This window comes from Capricornis sumatraensis, chromosome 2 (genome assembly GCF_032405125.1).
Source record: "Capricornis sumatraensis isolate serow.1 chromosome 2, serow.2, whole genome shotgun sequence".
Lineage (NCBI taxonomy): Eukaryota > Metazoa > Chordata > Mammalia > Artiodactyla > Bovidae > Capricornis > Capricornis sumatraensis.
This window is the reverse complement of record NC_091070.1, coordinates 17,973,657-17,993,484: the sequence shown is the minus strand read 5'-3', so window position 1 is coordinate 17,993,484 and position 19,828 is coordinate 17,973,657. Positions and strand designations below refer to the sequence as shown.

General features: G+C 42.7%; 1 protein-coding gene across 1 annotated transcript; it reads left to right on the top strand.

The window, feature by feature from the left end:
• The first annotated feature begins 514 nt into the window (after positions 1 to 514).
• On the top strand, positions 515 to 5,779 carry LOC138072910 (peroxisomal succinyl-coenzyme A thioesterase-like). Its single transcript, XM_068964231.1, has 3 exons — positions 515 to 971; positions 4,011 to 4,213; positions 5,175 to 5,779. The coding sequence occupies exons 1-3, from the start codon at positions 515 to 517 to the stop codon at positions 5,763 to 5,765; spliced, it is 1,251 nt and encodes a 416-aa protein (XP_068820332.1). The 3' UTR covers positions 5,766 to 5,779.
• Positions 5,780 to 19,828: the final 14,049 nt, after the last annotated feature.

Sequence of the window (19,828 nt, the reverse complement as noted above, 5' to 3'; positions counted from 1 at the left end):
GATACCCAACTAAGTACGTTCGGGTTTTGGAATTCATTGAACTGTACGCTTAAGATTTATGCACGTTTTCGGTATGTACGTTATAGTTCATTAAAAGTTTTAAGTTGTCCTTTTCTATGGAGGGGCTACAAGTCTTGGAATTGTCTAAAGTCACTCAGCTCTGGTTTCACCATGAGTCAATTACCCCCAACGAGGTTTGAGGCTGAAAAGAGGCGTCCGCAGGCGGGTTTGGCACCCCATGGACAGCAGGACATCCCTGTGCGTCCCGCCAGGAAAACGACTTTTAGTCAAGCAAAAAGCGACTTTTAGTCAGGCAAGTTGCCGGCTAGAGGAGGTACATGGACCGGAAGCGCCAGGTCGCCTCCGGAGGCGCCTCAGCCTTTGACCGCTCCCCGGCGCCAGGCGACGCCTGACCTCGTCGGTCCACTGGGCGTGCACACCCGGCCTGGGGTGGGACACCGGAAGCGACCTGAGCTTTCAGATTCAGGGTATAGGCTGCGACTGTGCGTCTGGGATGACAGTGACCGTGAGGCTGGAGCCGGCCGGCCGCTGCCGCTGGGACGAGCCCGTGCGCATCGCCGTGCGCGGCCTGGCGCCGGGGCAGCCGGTCACGCTGCGCGCGTCCCTGCGCGACGAGAAGGGCGCGCTCTTCAGGGCCCACGCGCGCTACTGCGCCGACGCCGCCGGCCTGCTGGACCTGGAGCGCGCGCCCGCGCTGGGCGGCAGCTTCGCGGGGCTCGAGCCCATGGGGCTCTTCTGGGCTCTGGAGCCCGAGAAGCCTTTTTGGCGATTTCTGAAGCGGGATGTGCAGACGCCCTTCGCCGTGGAGCTGGAGGTGCTCGACGGTCACGAACCCGAGGCCCAGCGGCTTCTAGGCCGGACGGTGCACGAGCGCGACTTCCTGGCGCCCGGGGTGCGGCGCGAGCCGGTGCGCGCGGGCCGGGTGCGCGGCACGCTCTTCCTGCCGCCAGGTGAGCTGGGGCCTGGCGAGCGTGTGCTGTAGGTCGTCTTGGTTTGTGATACGGCTTCCCAGGAAGGGTGGCTTGGGATCAGGGTCAGAGAAGAGGATGTTGACTAAATCCGTGACCTCACATTCACAATGGAGGCTTTTGATTTGTTCTGCACTCTGCTATGCGGTTTGCTTGCATTATCTCATTTAACCTCTGTATCCCAAAGAGGTGGATACTGTTATTATGCAGATTAAAAGAAAGAAAAAAAAAGGCCTGGATGGGGTCTGTAGGTTCACTTTGCGATGAATAACTACAGATTTCTATGACCTTCAGCTCTGACACGGTATAATGGTCTTACACAATATGATGACAGCTGAGGAAGCTAGTGCCTCCTCTCTTCTTGAGTGTCCTGGTACACTGGGCCCCTTACCCACTGTTTCATGCTCCTCTCTACCACAGATCACTCTTTAGACTTCACGGCCTTCCTCACCTAAAGCCTAACTGGGTATCTCTTTTTCTTTCCTCTGGTCAAGTGACATTTGAAACATAAGTACACACACACACAAAGTCGCGTTGATGCAACACAATACAAAAGTTTTCTTGCAAGATTATTAACTTGGTTATTCTTGCCTACAACTACAGATTCTTAGAACCTTTGAGATAATTTGTTGTAAAATAATATGGAGGGTAAACGCATCGATCAGTTCAGTTCAGTGCAGTCTCTCAGTCATGTCCAACTCTTTGCGACCCCATGAATTGCAGCACGCCAGGCCTCCCTGTCCATCACCAACTCCCGGAGTTCACTCAGACTCACGCCCATCGAGTCAGTGACGCCATCCAGCCATCTCATCCTCGGTTGTCCCCTTCTCCTCCCGCCCCCAATCCCTCCCAGCATCAGAATCTTTTCCAGTGAGTCAACTCTTCGCATGAGGTGGCCAAAGTACTGGAGTTTCAGCTTTAGCATCATTCCCTCCAAAGAAATCCCAGGGCTGATCTCCTTCAGAATGGACTTCTTGGACCTCCTTGCAGTCCAAGGGACTCTCAAGAGTCTTCTCCAACACCACAGTTCAAAAGCATCAATTCTTCAGGCTTCTTCACAGTCCAACTCTCACATCCATACATGACCACAGGAAAAACCATAGTCTTGACTAGAAGGACCTTAGTCAGCAAAGTAATGTCTCTGCTTTTGAATATACTATCTAGATTGGTCATAACTTTTCTTCCAAGGAGTAAGCGTCTTTTAATTTCATGGCTGCAGTCACCATCTGCTGAGTTACCTTATATATTTTACTTGGACTCCCTTCCCTAAAAGGAACTTGTATCCCTTTTCAATAATGACTCAGGGAACTATTATCTTTCCTTTGATTCACAGAAACTGACTAATAGTTTAGAAAGATCTTTAAAAGGAAAGCAGGCTCTTTTTAAAAAATTGAAGTGTAGTTGATTTACAAAGTATTCATTTCTGCTGTACTGCAAAGTGATTCAATTATACATATATATTATTTTCCATTATAGTTTATCACAGGGTATTGAATATAGTTCCCTGTGCTATATGGCAAGACCTTGTTATTTATACATTCTCTATATACTAGTTTGCATCTGCTAACCCCAAACTTCCACTCCATCCCTTTGCAACACACCCTCCCTCTTGGCAACCACAAGTCTGTTCTCTGCATCTGTGAGTATGTTTCTGTTTTGTTGATAAGTTCATTTGTGTCATAGTTTAGATTCTACATATAAGTGTATCACATGGTGCTTGTCTTTCTCTTCCTGACTTAGTTAACTGACTATGATAATCTCTGCGTCCATCCGTGTTGCTGTAAATGTTGGTTCATTCTTTTTTAGGCTGAGTAGTATTCCATTGCATATATGTACCACATCTGTATCCATTCATCTGTCAGTGAACATGTAGCTTGTTTCCTTGTCTTGGTTGTTGTGAACAGTGCTGCTATAAACATAGGAATTCATATATCTTTTTGATTTATAGTTTTTTCCTCGTATATGCCCAGGAGTGGGATTGTTGGATCATATGGCAACTCTATTTTTAGTTTTTTGAGAACCTCCCTACTATTTTCCATCGGAGAAGGCGATGGCACCCCACTCCAGTACTCTTGCCTGGCAAATCCCATGGACGGAGGAGCCTGGTAGGCTGCAGTCCATGGGTGTAAGGCTCGGAGAACCGCACTCTGAAAAGGACATGCAGGGACAGCCTCTAGTGGACTGACAAAGTTTATTATCTAATTGTGTAGTTTTATAATTTTCAGGGAATAGAGCATAAGACAGACTTGCACGTAGCCATTTCAGATAAACATCAAAGCATTTAAGCATAAAATACAGTTCCCACCACCCAAGCCATAACATAGCTTTGGCGAAACTCTAAAGGGAGACTTATCATGAAACAACAGTCCTTGCTCTCAGAAACAGGTGGTCAGAAGGAAGCCTTCGCACGCCTCAAGGCCTGGCGTATAACCCTTCGTTATCCGTTCCCAGCCTCAGGCACCCGGTGAAAGCTCATAACCCTTTATTATGCTCGTTCCAGCTTCCAACCTTCGCCATGAATGGAGCAAATACATTTTCAGTATTTGCTCAAAGCCTTCCAGCTCCTCCACACATGGGGTTGCTAGGAGTCGGACACGACTGAGCGACTTCACTTTCACTTTTCACTTTCATGCATTGGAGAAGGAAATGGCAACCCACTCCAGTGTTCTTGCCTGGAGAATCCCAGGGACAGGGGAGCCTGGTGGGCTGCCATCTCTGGGGTTGCACAGAGTCGGACATGACTGAAGCAACTTAGCAGCAGCAGCAGCAGCAGCATACTATTTTCCATAGTGGCTACACCAACTTATATTCCCACCAACAGTGTAGGAGGGTTCCCTTTTGTCCGTACCGTCTCCAGCACTTATCTGTAGACTTTCTAATGATGGTCATTCTGACTCGTGTGAGGTGAGTATCTCATTGTAGTTTTGATGTGCATTTCTCTAATAATTAGTGATGTTGAGCATGGAAAGCAAAGTCATTAAATTATATAATATTTTCCCTTTGTAATATTACTGTCTCTAGGATCTGGACCTTTCCCAGGGATCATTGACATCTTCGGTATTGGAGGAGGCCTATTGGAATATCGGGCCAGTCTTTTGGCTGGCCACGGCTTTGCCACATTGGCTCTAGCTTATTATGACTTTGATGATCTTCCCAAGAAATTTGATGTGATACACTTGGAGTATTTTGAAGAAGCCCTGTGCTACATGCTTCAACACACCCAGGTTCTCCTGATGTCCTTCATCATTCTCTTCAGGACCAACCCCAGAGAGCTGTCCCTTTGCACTCACCTGCGCTGGGTGCACTGGTGCTGCTCTGCGCTTCTTTCACAGAGATTTCCTTCGGAGACTTCCTTGGTTTTAGTGCCTAAAGCACCTAAAGCACCATCCCCTTTCTTTGTCAGTTGGGTTAATAATGCAGAATTCATTGTAAAAGTCATGTGAAATTTTATTTCAAGGAATTAGGTAGTGATATGAAAATTTCTTTTGAGAGAAAGTGGAGTTTCTAATGTTTTTGCTTTGAATGCTTTTTAATATTTTTCTGATAGGAGGGTATGTTCTCAGATGATTGAAACTTGTCCACCCATTTCAGAAGATAAGAACTCCTTAACTGGACTCTGCAGTCCTACTTTGTTTCTATTAAGTTAACCAGTTTTCAATAGATATTTAGAAGTGGTCTGATAATGATTCATTTCTTGTAACAGAATTTGGTTTCACAGGCTTAGATACCCAAGAACATAAGGCTCTGAACTTGCCAGGCTCCAAGACTCAGCATTCTCTAGTGTCTGACTCTCTGGAAGTTTGCAAACCATCCTGGTGGCTCAGTCAAGTAAACAATCTGTCAGCAATGCAGGTAGACCCAGGTTTGACCCCTGGGTGGGGGAGATTCCTTGGGGAAGGAAGTGGCCACCCTCTCCAGTATTCTTGCTTGGAGAATCCCATGGACAGAGGAGCCTGGCAGGCTGCAGTCCTTAGCAACTAAGCCATCATCCCAAATTTACCATTGAATTTGTTTGCCATGTGTCCAGCAAGATAGTCTTTATATGGGAAGAAACGCCTCTGTAAACTGAGGTTGAATGTCTTGTGGCCAGTTCACAAATTAAAGCTAGCAGCATCTCTAGTTGCATTTAGAAAAATGTTTTTCTCTTGGGTATGTTCTTGACTCTTGTCTCTTCTTTTCTTCCAGATAAAGGGCCCACGCATTGGGCTTCTGGGCATTTCTTTAGGGGCTGATATTTGTCTCTCCATGGCCTCATTTTTGAAGAACATCTCAGCCACAGTTTGCATCAATGGATCTGGGTTCAGTGGACACAGAGTCATATACTACAAGGACAGCAACATTCCACCACTGGGGCATGACCTGAGGCGAGTGAAGGTAGCTTTCTCAGGCCTCCTAGACATTGTGGATGTAAGGAATGATATTATAGGGGGATGTGAGAACCCCTGCATGATTCCAATAGAGAAGGCCCAGGGGCCCATCCTCTTCATTGTTGGTCAGGATGACCATAACTGGAGGAGTGAGCTTTGTGCCCAGATAGCCTCTGAACGGTTACAGGCCCATGGAAAGGAAAAACCCCAGATCATCTCTTATCCTGGGACTGGGCACTACATTGAGCCTCCTTATTTCCCCATGTGCCCAGCTTCTTTGCACAAATTATTGGACAAACCCGTAATGTGGGGTGGGGAGCCCAGGGCCCATTCTAAGGCCCAGGTAGATGCGTGGAAGCAAATTCTAACCTTCTTCACCAAACACCTTGGACCTTCCCCCAAATTGTAATGTACTGCTCTGCTACTGACAGGAGAGAGAGATTCAAGGTTGGATTCTAGTGTTTAATAATCTTATCTGAATCGTTTGTCCCCTGGACAACACTAAATTCATGTCATTGTTATTAATGACATATTTTAGGTAACTTTGTGGAGTTTTGTTTCATTATGAATTTTTCTAATGTAACACATGCCTATTGTTGAAGATTCAATAGAGGTATATAGTACAAAATAGTAAAAAGTATCTGTAATTTTAAGATTTGTGTTTTCATCTAGATTATTTTTTACTTAACATTTTTAGTCACAGAACTACTGGTTACTTCTTCCATCACTGGGAGAGAATGGCCATTCAGTATTTGCCAGTGGTTCAATTACTGATAACAGTAGAATTTTCATTGGCTAAAGTATACACAGAGGTGTTGATAGAAGGAAAGCCAGACTGACCTGACCCTTTTCTCATGGAGATTAAAGAGGAATTCCCCGGGAGGAGGAGTTACGGTAAGAAGGGGAGCACCAGGGGCTTCATTTGTGGTCAGTGGTTAAGAATCCACCTTTCAATGGAAGGAACACCATTTTGATCCCTTGTCCAGGAAGATCCCACATGCCTGGGGCAACTAAGTATATGTGCCACAACCACTGAAGCCTGTAAACCTAGAGCTCTTGATCCAGAACAGGAGCGGCTACTGCAATGAGAAGTCCGCATATTGCAAACAGAGAGTAGCCCTCGCTCACCCCAACTATAGAAAGCCCATACCCAGCAACAAAGACTCAGCACAACCGAAAAATAAAAATAAAACAAGAAGGGGAACATCTGACTCTGGGATAGTTTAGTCAAAACTGTTCCAAAGGTGAGTCATTCAGTTCAGTTCAGTTGCTCAGTTGTGTCTGACTCTTTGCGACCCCATGGACTGCAGCACGCCAGGCTTCCCTGTCCATCACAAACTACTGAAGGATGCTCAAATTCATGTCCATCGAGTCGGTGATGCCATCCAACCATCTCATCCTCTGTCATCCCCTTCTCCTGCCTTCAATCTTTCCTAGCATCAGGGTCTTTTCCAGTAAGTTGGCTCTTTGCATCAGGTGGACAGGGTATTGGAGCTTCAGCTTCAGCATCAATCCTTCCAAAGTCATCAGTCCAAAGGTGAGTGACTATGACCTATTTTCCTTCTTGCTTCCTGGTTCTAAGAACAAACTTTGGAAACTCATATAGTGATATTCCTAGAGGCATCATCACTTTCCCTGACAACAACAGACATTTCTCACAGTTCTGGAGGCTGGGAAGTCCAGGATCAAGGTTCTGGCAGATTCAGTTCCTGGTGGGGGCCTCTTCTGGCCTAGAGACAGCTGCCTTCTCCCTGTGTCTTCAACTGGCGGGGAGAGAAAGAGGGGGAGCTTCCTCATTTCATAAGGACACTAATTCCATCATGGAGGCCTCACTCTCCTGACCTCATTTAAACTTAACAACTTCGCAAAGGCCCCACTTTCAAATACCATCACACTGGCCTTTTAGATTGCACCACTGAGTTTTGAGGGCACACATTCAGTTCATAACACCTATAAACCTCAAGTTAGTTAAATACAAAGAAAGCTGTATTTAACACATTATAGAAAAATTGTGCAGGTTTTAAATAATTTGTTTGTTTATATATCATTATTCTTGGCTGTGCTGGGTCTCCGTGGCTGTGGCTTTTCTCTAGTTGCAGCGAACTGGGGTTTATATGCTCTAGTTGGGCTACATGGCTTCTCACTGTGGTGGCTTCTCTCATTGAAGAGCATGGGCTCATGGGCACACGGGCTTCAGTAGTTGCAGCATGTGGGCTCAGTAGTTGCTGCTCCCAGGCTCTAGAGCACAAGCTAAATAGCTGTGGAACACAGGCTTAGCCACTCTAAGGCATGTGTGATCTTCCCAGACCAAGGATCGAACCCATGTCTCCTGCATTGGCAATCGGTTTCTTTACCACTAAGCCACCAGGGAAGCCCTGTGGAGGTTTAAAAAAAAAAATTCTACCCTGTGCAGGTAGAATTTATAGCATAGAATTTATAACACAAAATTCTTTGCCACTTCTGGCACAAAGAGGTAGGAGATCTATGCCCTCTCCCCTCAATACAGATGGATTTCTGACTGCTTCAGTTAGTACTGAACTGATCCTTTGTGACCAGAAGGTAGGTCATAAAGGCCATGAAGTTTCCACCTTGTTTGCTGGGAACACTTGCTCTTAGAGCACTGAGCCACCCTATGAAGCTTGACAAACTTGAGGCTGTGATGCTATGCGTGTGTGTATGTTAAGTTGCTTCAGTCATGTCCAACTCTTTGCAACCTATGGACTGTTCAGTTCAGTTGAGTTGCTCAGTCGTGTCCGACTCTTTGTGACCCCATGAATTGCAGCATGCCAGGCCTCCCTGTCCATCACCAACTCCCGGAGTTCACTCAGACTCACGTCCATCGAGTCAATGATGCCATCCAGCCATCTCATCCTCTGTCGTCCCCTTCTCCTCCTGCCTTCAATCCCTCCCAGCATCAGAGTCTTTTCCAATGAGTCAACTCTTCGCATGAAGTGGCCAAAATACTGGAGTTTCAGCTTTAGCATCATTCCTTCCAAAGAACACCCAGGGCTGATCTCCTTTAGAATGGACTGGTTGGATTTCCTTGCAGTCCAAGGGACCCTCAAGAGTCTTCTCCAACACCACAGTTCAAAACCATCAATTCTTTGGCACTCAGCCTTCTTCACAGTCCAACTCTCACATCCATACATGACCACTAGAAAAACCATAGCCTTGACTAGACGGACTTTTGTTGGCAAAGTAATGTCTCTGCTTTTGAATATGCTGTCTAGGTTGGTCATAACTTTCCTTCCAAAGAGTAAGTTTCTTTTAATTTCATGGCTGCAGTCACCATCTGCAGTGATTTTGGAGCCCCCAAAAATAAAGTCTGCCACTGTTTCCACTGTTTCCCCATCTATTTGCCATGAAGTGATGGGACCAGATGCCATGATCTTCGTTTTCTGAATGTTGAGCTTTAAGCCAACTTTTTCACTCTCCTCTTTCACTTTCATCAACAGGCTTTTTAGGTCCTCTTCACTTTCTGCCATAAGGGTGGTGTCATCTGCATATCTGAGTTTACTGATATTTCTCCCAGCAATCTTGATTCCAGCTTGTGCTTCTTCCAGCCCAGCATTTCTCATGATGTACTCTGCATATAAATTAAATGAGCAGGGTGACAATATACAGCCTTGACGTACTCCTTTCCTGATTTGGAACCAATCTGTTGTTCCATGTCCAGTTCTAACTGTTGCTTCCTGACCTGCATACAGGTTTCTCAGAGGCAGGTCAGGTGGTCTGGTATTCCCATCTCTTTCAGAATTTTCCACAGTTTATTGTGATCCACACAGTCAAAGGCTTTGGCATAGTCAATAAAGCAGAAATAGATGTTTTTCTGGAACTCTCTTCCTTTTTCCATGATCCAGCAGGTGTTGACAATTTGATCTCTGGTTCCTCTGCCTTCAAAAATCACAAACACATGAAATCTAAACAATATGCTACTAAGCAACCAATGTGTCATGGAAAAAAGCAAAGGTGATATAAAAATAAATACCTGGATACAAGTAAAATGGAAACAACAACCCAAAATCTATAGAATGCAGCAAAAGCAGTTTTATGAGGCAAGTTCAGCTGGATATAAGCCTACCTCAAGAAACAAGAAAAATCTTAAATAAATAACCTGCTGCTGCTGCTGCTAAGTCGCTTCAGTCGTGTCCAACTCTGTGCGACCCCGTAGACAGCAGCCCACCAGGCTCCCCCGTCCCCGGGATTCTTCAGGCAAGAACACTGGAGTGGGTTGCCATTTCCTTCTCCAACGCATGAAAGTGAAAAGTGAAAGTGAAGTCACTCAGTCGTGTCCGACTCCTAGTGACCCATGGACTGCAGCCTACCAGGCTCTTCCGTCCATGGGATTTTCCAGGCAAGAGTACTGGAGTGGGTTGCCATTGCCTTCTCTGAATAAATAACCTAATCTTTCACCTAAAGGAAATTTTTTTAAAAGGCCAAACAAAACTGAAAGTTAGTAGAAGGAAAGACATAATAAAGATCACAACAGAAATAAATTTAAAAGAGACCAAGAAAAGGTGGGGGGGGGGGCGGGGGGTAGGTCAATGAAACTCAGAGCTGATTCTTTGAAAAATAAATAAAATTGATAAATCAGACTCTTCAAGAAAAATAATTTAAACAACCCCAAAAATCAGAAAATAAAAAAGAAGTTATACTGACACCACAAAAATACAAAGATCATAAGCAACTACTACAAATAGTTAATGTCAATAAAATGTACAACCTAGAAGAACTGGATAAATTATTAGAAACGTACAATCTACCAAGGCTGAATCAAGAAGAAATAGAAATAGGAAAACACAGATTACCATAATGAAATGAATCAGTAGTAAAAATTCTACCAAACACTTAAAGAGTTAACACCTCACCTTTTCAAACTATCCCCCAAATTTGAGAAGTACAAAGTAAAGGCTTCTGAACTCATTCTATAAGAAAAACATCACCCTAATACCAAAATCTGGCAAAGACACTACAAAAATACAAAACAAACAAACAAGAAATACATAAAACCAATGTCACTGATGAAAGTAGATATAAAAATCCTCAACAAAATACTAGCAAACCCAGTTTAATAAATACATTAAAAGGATCATACACCATGATTAAGAAGGATTTATCCCCAGGATGCAAGGATAGTTCAATATTCAGAAACCAATGTGATTAATTAACTGAAGAATAAAAATATGATCATCTCAACAGATGCACAAAAAACTTTTAACAAATTAGACATCAATTTATAATAAGAACACTCAACAAAGTAAGAAGAGAAGAAATAGACCTCAACATACTAACAAGCACAAATAACCAGCCTATAGCTAGCATCATACTCAATGGTCAAAAGCTGTGAGCATTTCCGTTAAGATCAGGAATAAGACAAGAATTCTCACTCTCTCCACTTTTATTCAACCATGTATTGGAAGTCCTAGCCATAGCAATCAGATAAGAAAAAGAAAAAAATGCATCCAAACTGGAAAGGTAGAAATAAAACTCACTGTAGGTGACATGATACTATATATAGGTAACCCTAATGACTCCCCTAAAAGCTCTGGGAGTTGGTCATGGACTGGCATGCTACAGTCCGTGGGGTTGCAAAGAGTCAGACATGACTGAGTGACTGAACTGAACTGAATGACTCTGCCAAGAAATTATTAGAACTAATAAATGAATTCAGTAAAGTTTCAGGATACAAACGTAATACAGAGAAATCTGTTTCTTCTCTACATACAAACTATCAGAAAGAGAAATGAAGAAAACAATTCCATTTGCAATGCATCAAATAGAATAAAATACCTAGGAATAAATATAACTAAGGAGGTCAATATCTATACTCTGAAAACTATAAACCATTGGTGAAAGAAACTAAAGACAAAAAACCAAATGATATGCCATGCTCATGGGTTGGAATATTTAATATTATTAAAATGAATGTACAACCAAAGGAAATCTACTGATTTGGTACAATCCCTATCAAAATCCAACGGCATGTTCACATAACTAGAATAAATAATCCTGAAGTTTATATGGAAGCCCAAAGGACCTTATATAGCCATAGCATTCTTGAACAAGTAGAACAAAACTGGAGGTATCACGCTCCCTGATTTCATACTATACTACAAAGCTGCAGTCATTAAAACAGTATATTACTAATATAAAAACATATATAGATCAATGGAACATAACATACAGTCCAGGAATAATCCCATGCTTATGTGGTCAACTGATTTATGATAAAAGATGCAAAAATATGCAAGGAGGGAAAGATAGTCTCCTCAATAAATGGTGTTAAGAAAACTGGTCAGCTACATGCAAAAGAATCAAAATGGGTTACTTTCTCACACCATATACAAAAATAAACTCAAAATGGAGTAAAGACTTAACTATAAGACCTGAAACCATAAAACTTCTGGAAGAAAACCTAGACAGTATGCTCTTTGACATGGTCTGAGCAATGTATTTTTGGATATGACTTATCAGGCAAGGGAAAACAAGCAAAAAGCAAAAAGTCTAAGTATATCAAACTAAAAGCTTATTAATGATAAAGGAAACTATCGACAAAATGAAAAGGCAGCCTTTTGAATGGGAGAAGATATCTGCAATCCATACGTCTGATAGTGGTTACCATCCAAAATATACAAAGAACTCAAAACTCCCTTATGATTATACAGTGGAGGTGACAGATAGATTCAAGGGATTAGATCTGGTAGACAGAGTACCTGAAGAAATTTGGATGGAGGTTTGTAACATTGTACAGGTGGCAGTAGCCAAAACCATCCTCAAGAAAAAGAAAGGCAAGAAGGTATAAAGTGGTTGTCTGAGGAGGCTTTACAAATACCTGAGGAAGGAAGAGAAGGAGAAGACAAGGGAGAAAGAGTAAGATATACCCAACTGAATGCAGAGTTCCACAGAATAGCAAAGTCATCTTAAACGAACAATCCAAAGAAACAGAGGAAAACAACAGAATGGGAAAGACTAGAGATCTCTTCAAGAAAACTGGGGATATCAGAGAACATTTCATGCAAGGATAAGCACAGAATGGAATAAAGGATAGAAATTGTAAGGACCTAACAGAAGCAGGAGAGACTTAGAAGAGGTAGCAAGAATACACAGAAGAACTGTACAAAAAAAGGTCTTATGACCCAGATAACAATGATGGTGTGGTCACTCACTTAGAGCCAGACATCCTGGAATATGAAGTCAAGTGGGCCTTAGGAAGCATTACTATGAACAAAGCTAGAGAAGGTGATGAAATTCCAGTTGAGCTATTTCAAATCCTGAAAGATGATGCTGTTAAGGTGCTCCACTCAATATGCCAGCAAATTTGGAAAACTCAGCAGTGGCCACAGGACTAGAAAAGCTCAGTTTTCATTCCAATCCCAAAGAAAGGCAATGCCAAAGAATGTTCAAACTACCACACAATTGCACTCATCTCACATGCTAGTAAAGTAATGCTCAAAATTCTCCAAGCCAGGCTTCAGCAATACGTGAACCATGAACTTCCTGATGTTCAAGCTGGTTTTAGAAAAGGCAGAAGAACCAGAGATCAAATTGCCAACGTCCACTGGATCATAGAAAAAGCAAGAGAGTTCCAGAAAAACATCTATTTCTGCTTTATTGACTATGCCAAAGCCTTTGACTGTGCAGATCACAAGAAACTGTAGAAAATTCTTCAAGAGATGGGAATGGCAGACCACCTGACCTGCCTCTTGAGAAATCTGTATGCAGGTCAGGAAGCAACAGTTAGAACTGGACATGAAACAACAGACTGGTTCCAAATAGGAAAAGGAGTATGTCAAGGCTGTATATTGTCACCCTGCTTATTTAACTTACATGCAGAGTACATCATGAGAAATGCTGGGCTGGAAGAAGCACACGCTGGAATCAAGATTGCCGGGAGAAATATCAATAACCTCAGATATGCAGATGACACCACCCTTATGGCAGAAAGTGAAGAGGAACTAAAAAGCCTCTTGGTGAAAGTGAAAGAGGAGAGTGAAAAAGTTGGCTTAAAGCTCAACATTCAGAAAACGAAGATCATGGCATCTGGTTCCATCACTTCATGGGAAATAGATGGGGAAACAGTGGAAAAAATGGCAGACTTTATTTTTTGGGGGCTCCAAAATCACTGCAGATGGTGACTGTAGCCATGAAATTAAAAGATGCTTACTCCTTGGAAGAAAAGTTATGAGCAACCTAGATAGCATATTCAAAAGCAGAGACATTACGGTCTCATTAAGGTCCGTCTAGTCAAGGCTATGGTTTTTCCTGTGGTCATGTATGGATGTGAGACTTGGACTGTGAAGAAGGCTAAGCACTGAAGAATTGATGCGTTTGAACTGTGGTGTTGGAGAAGACTCTTGAGAGTCCCTTGGACTGCAAGGAGATCCAACCAGTCCATTCTGAAGGAGATCAGCCCTGGGATTTCTTTGGAGGGAATGATGCTAAAGCTGAAACTACAGTACTTTGGCCACTTCGTGCGAAGAGTTGACTCATTGGAAAAGACTCTGATGCTGGGAGGGATTGGGGGCAGGAGGAGAAGGGGACGACCGAGGATGAGATGGCTGGATGGCATCACTGACTCGATGAACGTGAATCTGAGTGAACTCCGGGAGTTGGTGATGGACAGGGAGGCCTGGCATGCTCCAATTCATGGGGTCACAAAGAGTTGGACACAACTGAGCGACTGAACTGAACTGAACTATTTCAAATCCTAAAAGATGATGCTGTTAAATCCTAAAAGATGATGCTGTTAAAGTGCAAGGTCAGCCATTCTGGAAAACTCAGCAGTGGCCATAGGACTAGAAAAGGTCAGTTTTCATTCCAGTCCCAAAGAAGGGCAATGCCCAAGAATGTTCAAACTACCATAAAATTGCACTCATTTCACATGCTAGTAAGGTTATGTTCAAAGTCCTTCAAGCTAGACTTCAGTGGTATATGAATGGAGAACTGCAGATGTACAAGCTGGGTTTAGAAAAGGTAGAGGAACCAGAGATCAAATTGCCAACATTTGTTGAATCATAGCGAAAGCAAGGAAATTCCAGAATAAAACATCTACTTCACTGACTATGCTAAAGCCTTTGACTGTGTATATCACAACAAACTGTGGATAACTCTTAAAGAGATAGGAGTACCAGACCACCTTACCTGTTTCCCGAGAAACCTGTATTTGAGTCAAGAAGCAACGGTTACAACCAGACATGGAACAACTGGTTCAAAATTGGGAAAGGAATATGTCAAGGCTGTATATTATCACCCTGCTTATTTAGCTTACATGCAAAGTATATCATGCGAAATGCTAGGCTGCATGAATCACAAGCTGGAATCAAGACTGTCAGGAAAAATATCAAACTTTAGATATGCAAATTATACCACTCTAATGGCAGAAAGTGAAGAGGAACTAAAGAGCCTTTAGATGAGGGTGAAAGAGAAGAGTGAAAAAGCTGGCTTAAAACTCAACATTCAAAAAACTAAGATCATGGCATCCGGTCCCATCACTTCATGGTGAATAGAAGGGCGAAAAGTGGAAGCAGTGACAGATTTTATTTTCTTGGGCTCCCAAATCACTGCAAATGGTGACTGCAGCCATGAAATTAAAAGATGCTTCCTCCTTGGAAGGAAAGCTATGACAAACCTAGAGAGTGTATTAAAAAGCAGAGACATCACTTTTGCCGACAAAGGTCTGTTTAGTCAAAGCTACGGTTTTTCCAGTAGTCATATATGGATGTGAGAGTTGGATCATAAAGAAGGCTGAGTGCTGAAGAACAGATGCCTTCAAACTGTGGTGTTGGAGAAGACTCCTGAGAGTCCCGTGGACTGCAAGAAGATCAAGCCCGTCAATCCTAATGGATCAATCCTGAATATTCATTGGAAGGACTGAAACTGAAGCTCCAATACTTTGGCCGCCTGAGGCAAAGAGAGGACTCATTAGAAAAGACTCTGATGCTGGGAAAGATTGAAGGCAAAAGGAGAAGGGTACAATAGAAATGAGATGGTTGGATGGCGTCACCGACTCAATGCACATGAATTTGAGCAAGTTCCAGGAGACAGTGGAGGACAGAGGAGCCTGGCATGCTGCTGTCCATGGGGTCAGAAAGAGTTGGACAGGACTTGTTGACTGAACAACATAAAACTCAACATCAAAAAAATAAATAAACAACACAATAAAAAATAGGCAGAGGAACTGAATAGATATTTTCCCAAAGAAGACATAATAGATGGCCAACCGGCACATGAAAAGATGCTTAACATCACTAATCATTAGGGAACCAAAAGTCGAAGCCACAATGAGATAGCACCTCACATCTGTCAGAATGGCTATTTTCAAAAAGACAACAAATAACAAGTGTTTGGGAAAATGTGGAGAAAGGGAAACCCTCTTGTACTGCTGGTGTGAATGTAAATTGGTATAGCCACTCTTGGAAAACCATATGGAGGTTTTTCAAAAACTTCAATATGGAACACTCGTATGATTCAGTAATTCTACTTCTGGGTATTTTTCCAAAGAAAACAAAAACACTAATTCAAAAAGATATATGCACCCCAACATTCACAGCAGTGTTATTTACAACAGCCAAAATATGGAAGCAACCTAAATGCCCATCAGTAAGTGAATGGCTAAAGAAGATGTGTTATACATATACAATGGAGTATTGTCTGCTTAGTCACAGTCATGTCCAACTCTTGCGACCCCATGGACTGTAGCCTGCCAGCCTCTTCTGTCCATGGGATTCTCCAGGTAAGAATATTGGAGTGGGTTGCCGTTTCCTTCTCCAGGAGATCTTCCCGGCCCAGGGATTGAATGCAGGTCTCCTGAATTGCAGGCAGAGTCCTTACCGACTGAGCTAGGAGGGAAGCCCTACAGTGGAATGTTACTCATACATAAAAAAGTGAAATATTGCCACTTGTGAGAACACAGATGGATCTTAAAAATTCATTTAAAAAGTTAAAAAGTGGTTAAAAAGTGGTTTTAAATGGTTGAAACTGAAAAGAGTACAAAAACATATGACATGTTTTTAAACTTAAGAAAATCAAAGAATAGTAGTATAACATGTTCATGCTGGTATATACTTACCTACTGTCAACATGCAAAAGAAAAATTTAGTTGGATGCTCCCATCCTTGGGCGAAAGTGGTCACTGGAGGGAATATAGATTCTATCACATCACATTGTAAACTTTTAAGTATTGCTTACATCTGTTTTTGGAAAATACATATTTTTCCTTTAAGGAACCTATGATTTTTCCTTATAAAGAAATCTGCAAAGCAATATGCATACCCGGAGACCATGAGAAACAAAACATATCAGCTCCCTCTATTATGAAATCAATCATTACATTCTGCTTCCCAGTATTTTTCTAAGACTTCCAGATACACTATCATGTTTGACCCCCATATGGGGGTCTTCTGTCATGTTACACACAAGAACTGTTTATATCCAGGGAATTAACTTACTTAAGGCTATAGAACTACTTAGTGCTGAGGCCAGAACTAGAACTCCAATTATAGTTCACCACAGTGTGGCTGCTCACGGTTGAGTTCCACATTTGGAGTTAGTCAGGGTTCTGACAGTTAGAGGTTGATCTTCAGCAGCTTATCATTCACTACATCTCAGGATTCTCCTTTTCAATATTTGAAAAATATTGCAGGTGTTTTATGAACTTGTTAAATAGTGTATGTAACACAGATGGGACATTGCTAAACAGTAGCTGTTACTATACTATATAGCTAGTAAAATGCTAGACATCCCTGAACATTATACATTCACATTGCTTTTAGGATCACATTCAAAAGGCTGACATTTAGTATCTACTAAGGCTGAACATTCTCATTCCCTGAAAGTGAAGTGAAAGGGTTAATTGCTCAGTCATGTCCAACTCTTTATGACCCCATGAACTGTGTAACCAGCCAGGCTGCTCTGTCCATGGAATTCTCCAGGCAAGAATACTGGAGTGGGTTGCCATTCCCTTCTCCAGGGATGAGAGGTCCCTTCTTCTCGACCCAGGGATGGAACCTGGATCTCCTGCATTGCAGGCAGATTCTTTACTGATTCCTTATGACACAACAATTCCACTCCCAGGCATCCACTCCATTGAAACACACATATATATCCATTAAAATGGACATAAGTTTATTGAATTTTCAGAGCACTAAACCTAAGAGTCCCAAACTGGGAACTACAAAATGCCCAGAGTTAGTAAAATTTGACAAATACTTCTATGATCACAAAATGGAATACTATTTGGCAGTGATAATGAGAACTCTACAACTACTCCCAACAATAGCAATGAGCAAAATCAGACAGACACTTTAGTTTGCCTTCTTTAGAAGGCACAGTGATGATTAATCACCATAAAATGCAGAGTTGGGAAAAACTAACCCATTTTAATGGAATCAGAATAGAGTATCTTAGGGAAGGGAAAAGTGCCTGTGAAACCAAACAAAGGTTGTTTTGCCCTATAGGCAGCCACCCAACCACTGAGACCTAGGTTTGTGGCTGAGAAATTGTTGATTAACAAAGCAACCAAATGAGGAGACTGGAGAGCAAGTCTCAGATCGGTCTTCCCATAGATGAGGGCATTGGGATATTTATGGGATAGCAGTGGTGCAAGGTGGTTGGAGACAGGGAAAAGCTGAGGTAATGGATGTTCTCTGCAACCATACCTGGATCACATGCTTCTGCATATTCAAAAGTGGAGGCCCTTAGGATAAGCTGAGTTTGGATTTTCCTGGCCCTCTGACATCAAAAATGACTGGAAAAGGTCAGTTTTCATTCCAATCCCAAAGAAAGGCAATGACAACAAATGCTCCAACTACCACACAATTGCATTCATCTCACACACTAGCGAAGTAATGCTTAAAATTCTCCAAGCCAGGCTTCAACAGTACATGAATCGTGAACTTCCAGATGTTCAAGCTGGTTTTAGAAAAGGCAGAGGAGCCAGAGATCAAATTGCCAACATCTGCTGGATCATCGAAAAAGCAAGAGAGTTCTAGAAAAACATCTATTTCTGCTGTATTGATTATGCCAAATCCTTTGACTGTGTGGATCACCACAAACTGGAGAATTCTGAAAGAGATGGGAATGGCAGACCACTTGACCTGCCTCTTGAGAGATCTGTATGCAGGTCAGGAAGCAACAGTTAGAACTGGACATAGAACAACAGACTGGTTCCAAATAGGAAAAGGAGTACGTCAAAGCTGTATATTGTTACCCTGCTTATTTAACTTCTATGCAGAGTACATCATGAGAAATGCTGGGCTGGAAGAAGCACAAGCTGGAATCAAGATTGCCAGGAGAAATATGAATAACCTCAGATATGCAGATGACACCACTCTTATGCTAGAAAGCGAAGAACTAAAGAGCCTCTTGATGAGAGTGAAAGAGGAGAGTGACAAAGTTGGCTTAAAGCTCAACATTCAGGAAACGAAGATCATGGCATCTGGTCCCATCACTTCATGGCAAATAGATGGGCAAACAGTGGAAACAGTGTCAGACTTTATTTTTGGGGGCTCCAAAACCACTGAAGATGGTGACTGCAGCCGTGAAATGAAAGGATGCTTACTCCTTGGAAGGAAAGTTATGATCAACCTAGATAGCATATTAAAAAGCAGAGATGTTACTTTGCCGACAAAGGCCCATCTAGTCAAAGCTATGGTTTTTCCAGTAGTCATGTATGGATGTGAGAGTTGGACCAATCCAAAGCTGAGCGCTGAAGAATTGATGCTTTTAAACTGTGGTGTTGGAGAAGACTCTTGAGAGTCGCTTGGATAGCAAGGCTATCCAAGCAGTCCATTCTGAAGGAGATCAGTCCTGAATATTTATTGGAAGGACTGATGTTGAGGTTGAAACTCCAATACTTTGGCCACCTGATATGAAGAACTGACTCATGTGAAAACACCCTGATGTTGGGAAAGATTGAATGTGGGAGGAGAAGGGGACGACAGAGGAAGAGATGGTTGGATGGCATCACCTACTCTATGAACATGAGTTTGTGTAAACTCTGGGAATTGTGATGGACAGGGAGCCTGGCGTGCTGCAGTCCATGGGGGTCCCAAACAGTCGGATATGACTGAGCGACTGAACTGAACTGAACTGATATCAAACATCCATTCATCAGACACCTACCTCTGCATGCTCAGTTTTAGGGGTGATGGTCCCAACCAGTCTGAGCCATCCTGCACTGGACAAAAGCTGCCTTCAAGTTCCTATAAAACAACTAGACCTGGGAAGATATGGAATTAGAGTGGCAGAAAAAAGAAAAAACAAGTAGAGCAGCTTAATTAGTGAAGGCAGTTTACAAGTAGACTAGTTTCAACAAGCTGTTCCCCAATCTGTTGCTCTGTGAGGTAAACTCAAGGACTCCTTCTAGCTATCACATTCTGTCAACACTGTTGGGCCACTGCTTCACTTCATTCATGTGGAACTGAAATGAGCGTGGCTTCCAGAGTGCTAGTAAGGATCCTTCTGCATTCCTTC

Bases quoted from the DNA above. Each gene is read 5' to 3' on its own strand.
- LOC138072910 (XM_068964231.1), top strand. From the start codon at position 515: ATGACAGTGACCGTGAGGCTGGAGCCGGCCGGCCGCTGCCGCTGGGAC. The intron at 972-4,010 runs GTGAGCTGGGGC...TACTGTCTCTAG, and splicing joins CACGCTCTTCCTGCCGCCAG to GATCTGGACCTTTCCCAGGG. The intron at 4,214-5,174 runs GTTCTCCTGATG...CTTTTCTTCCAG, and splicing joins ACATGCTTCAACACACCCAG to ATAAAGGGCCCACGCATTGG.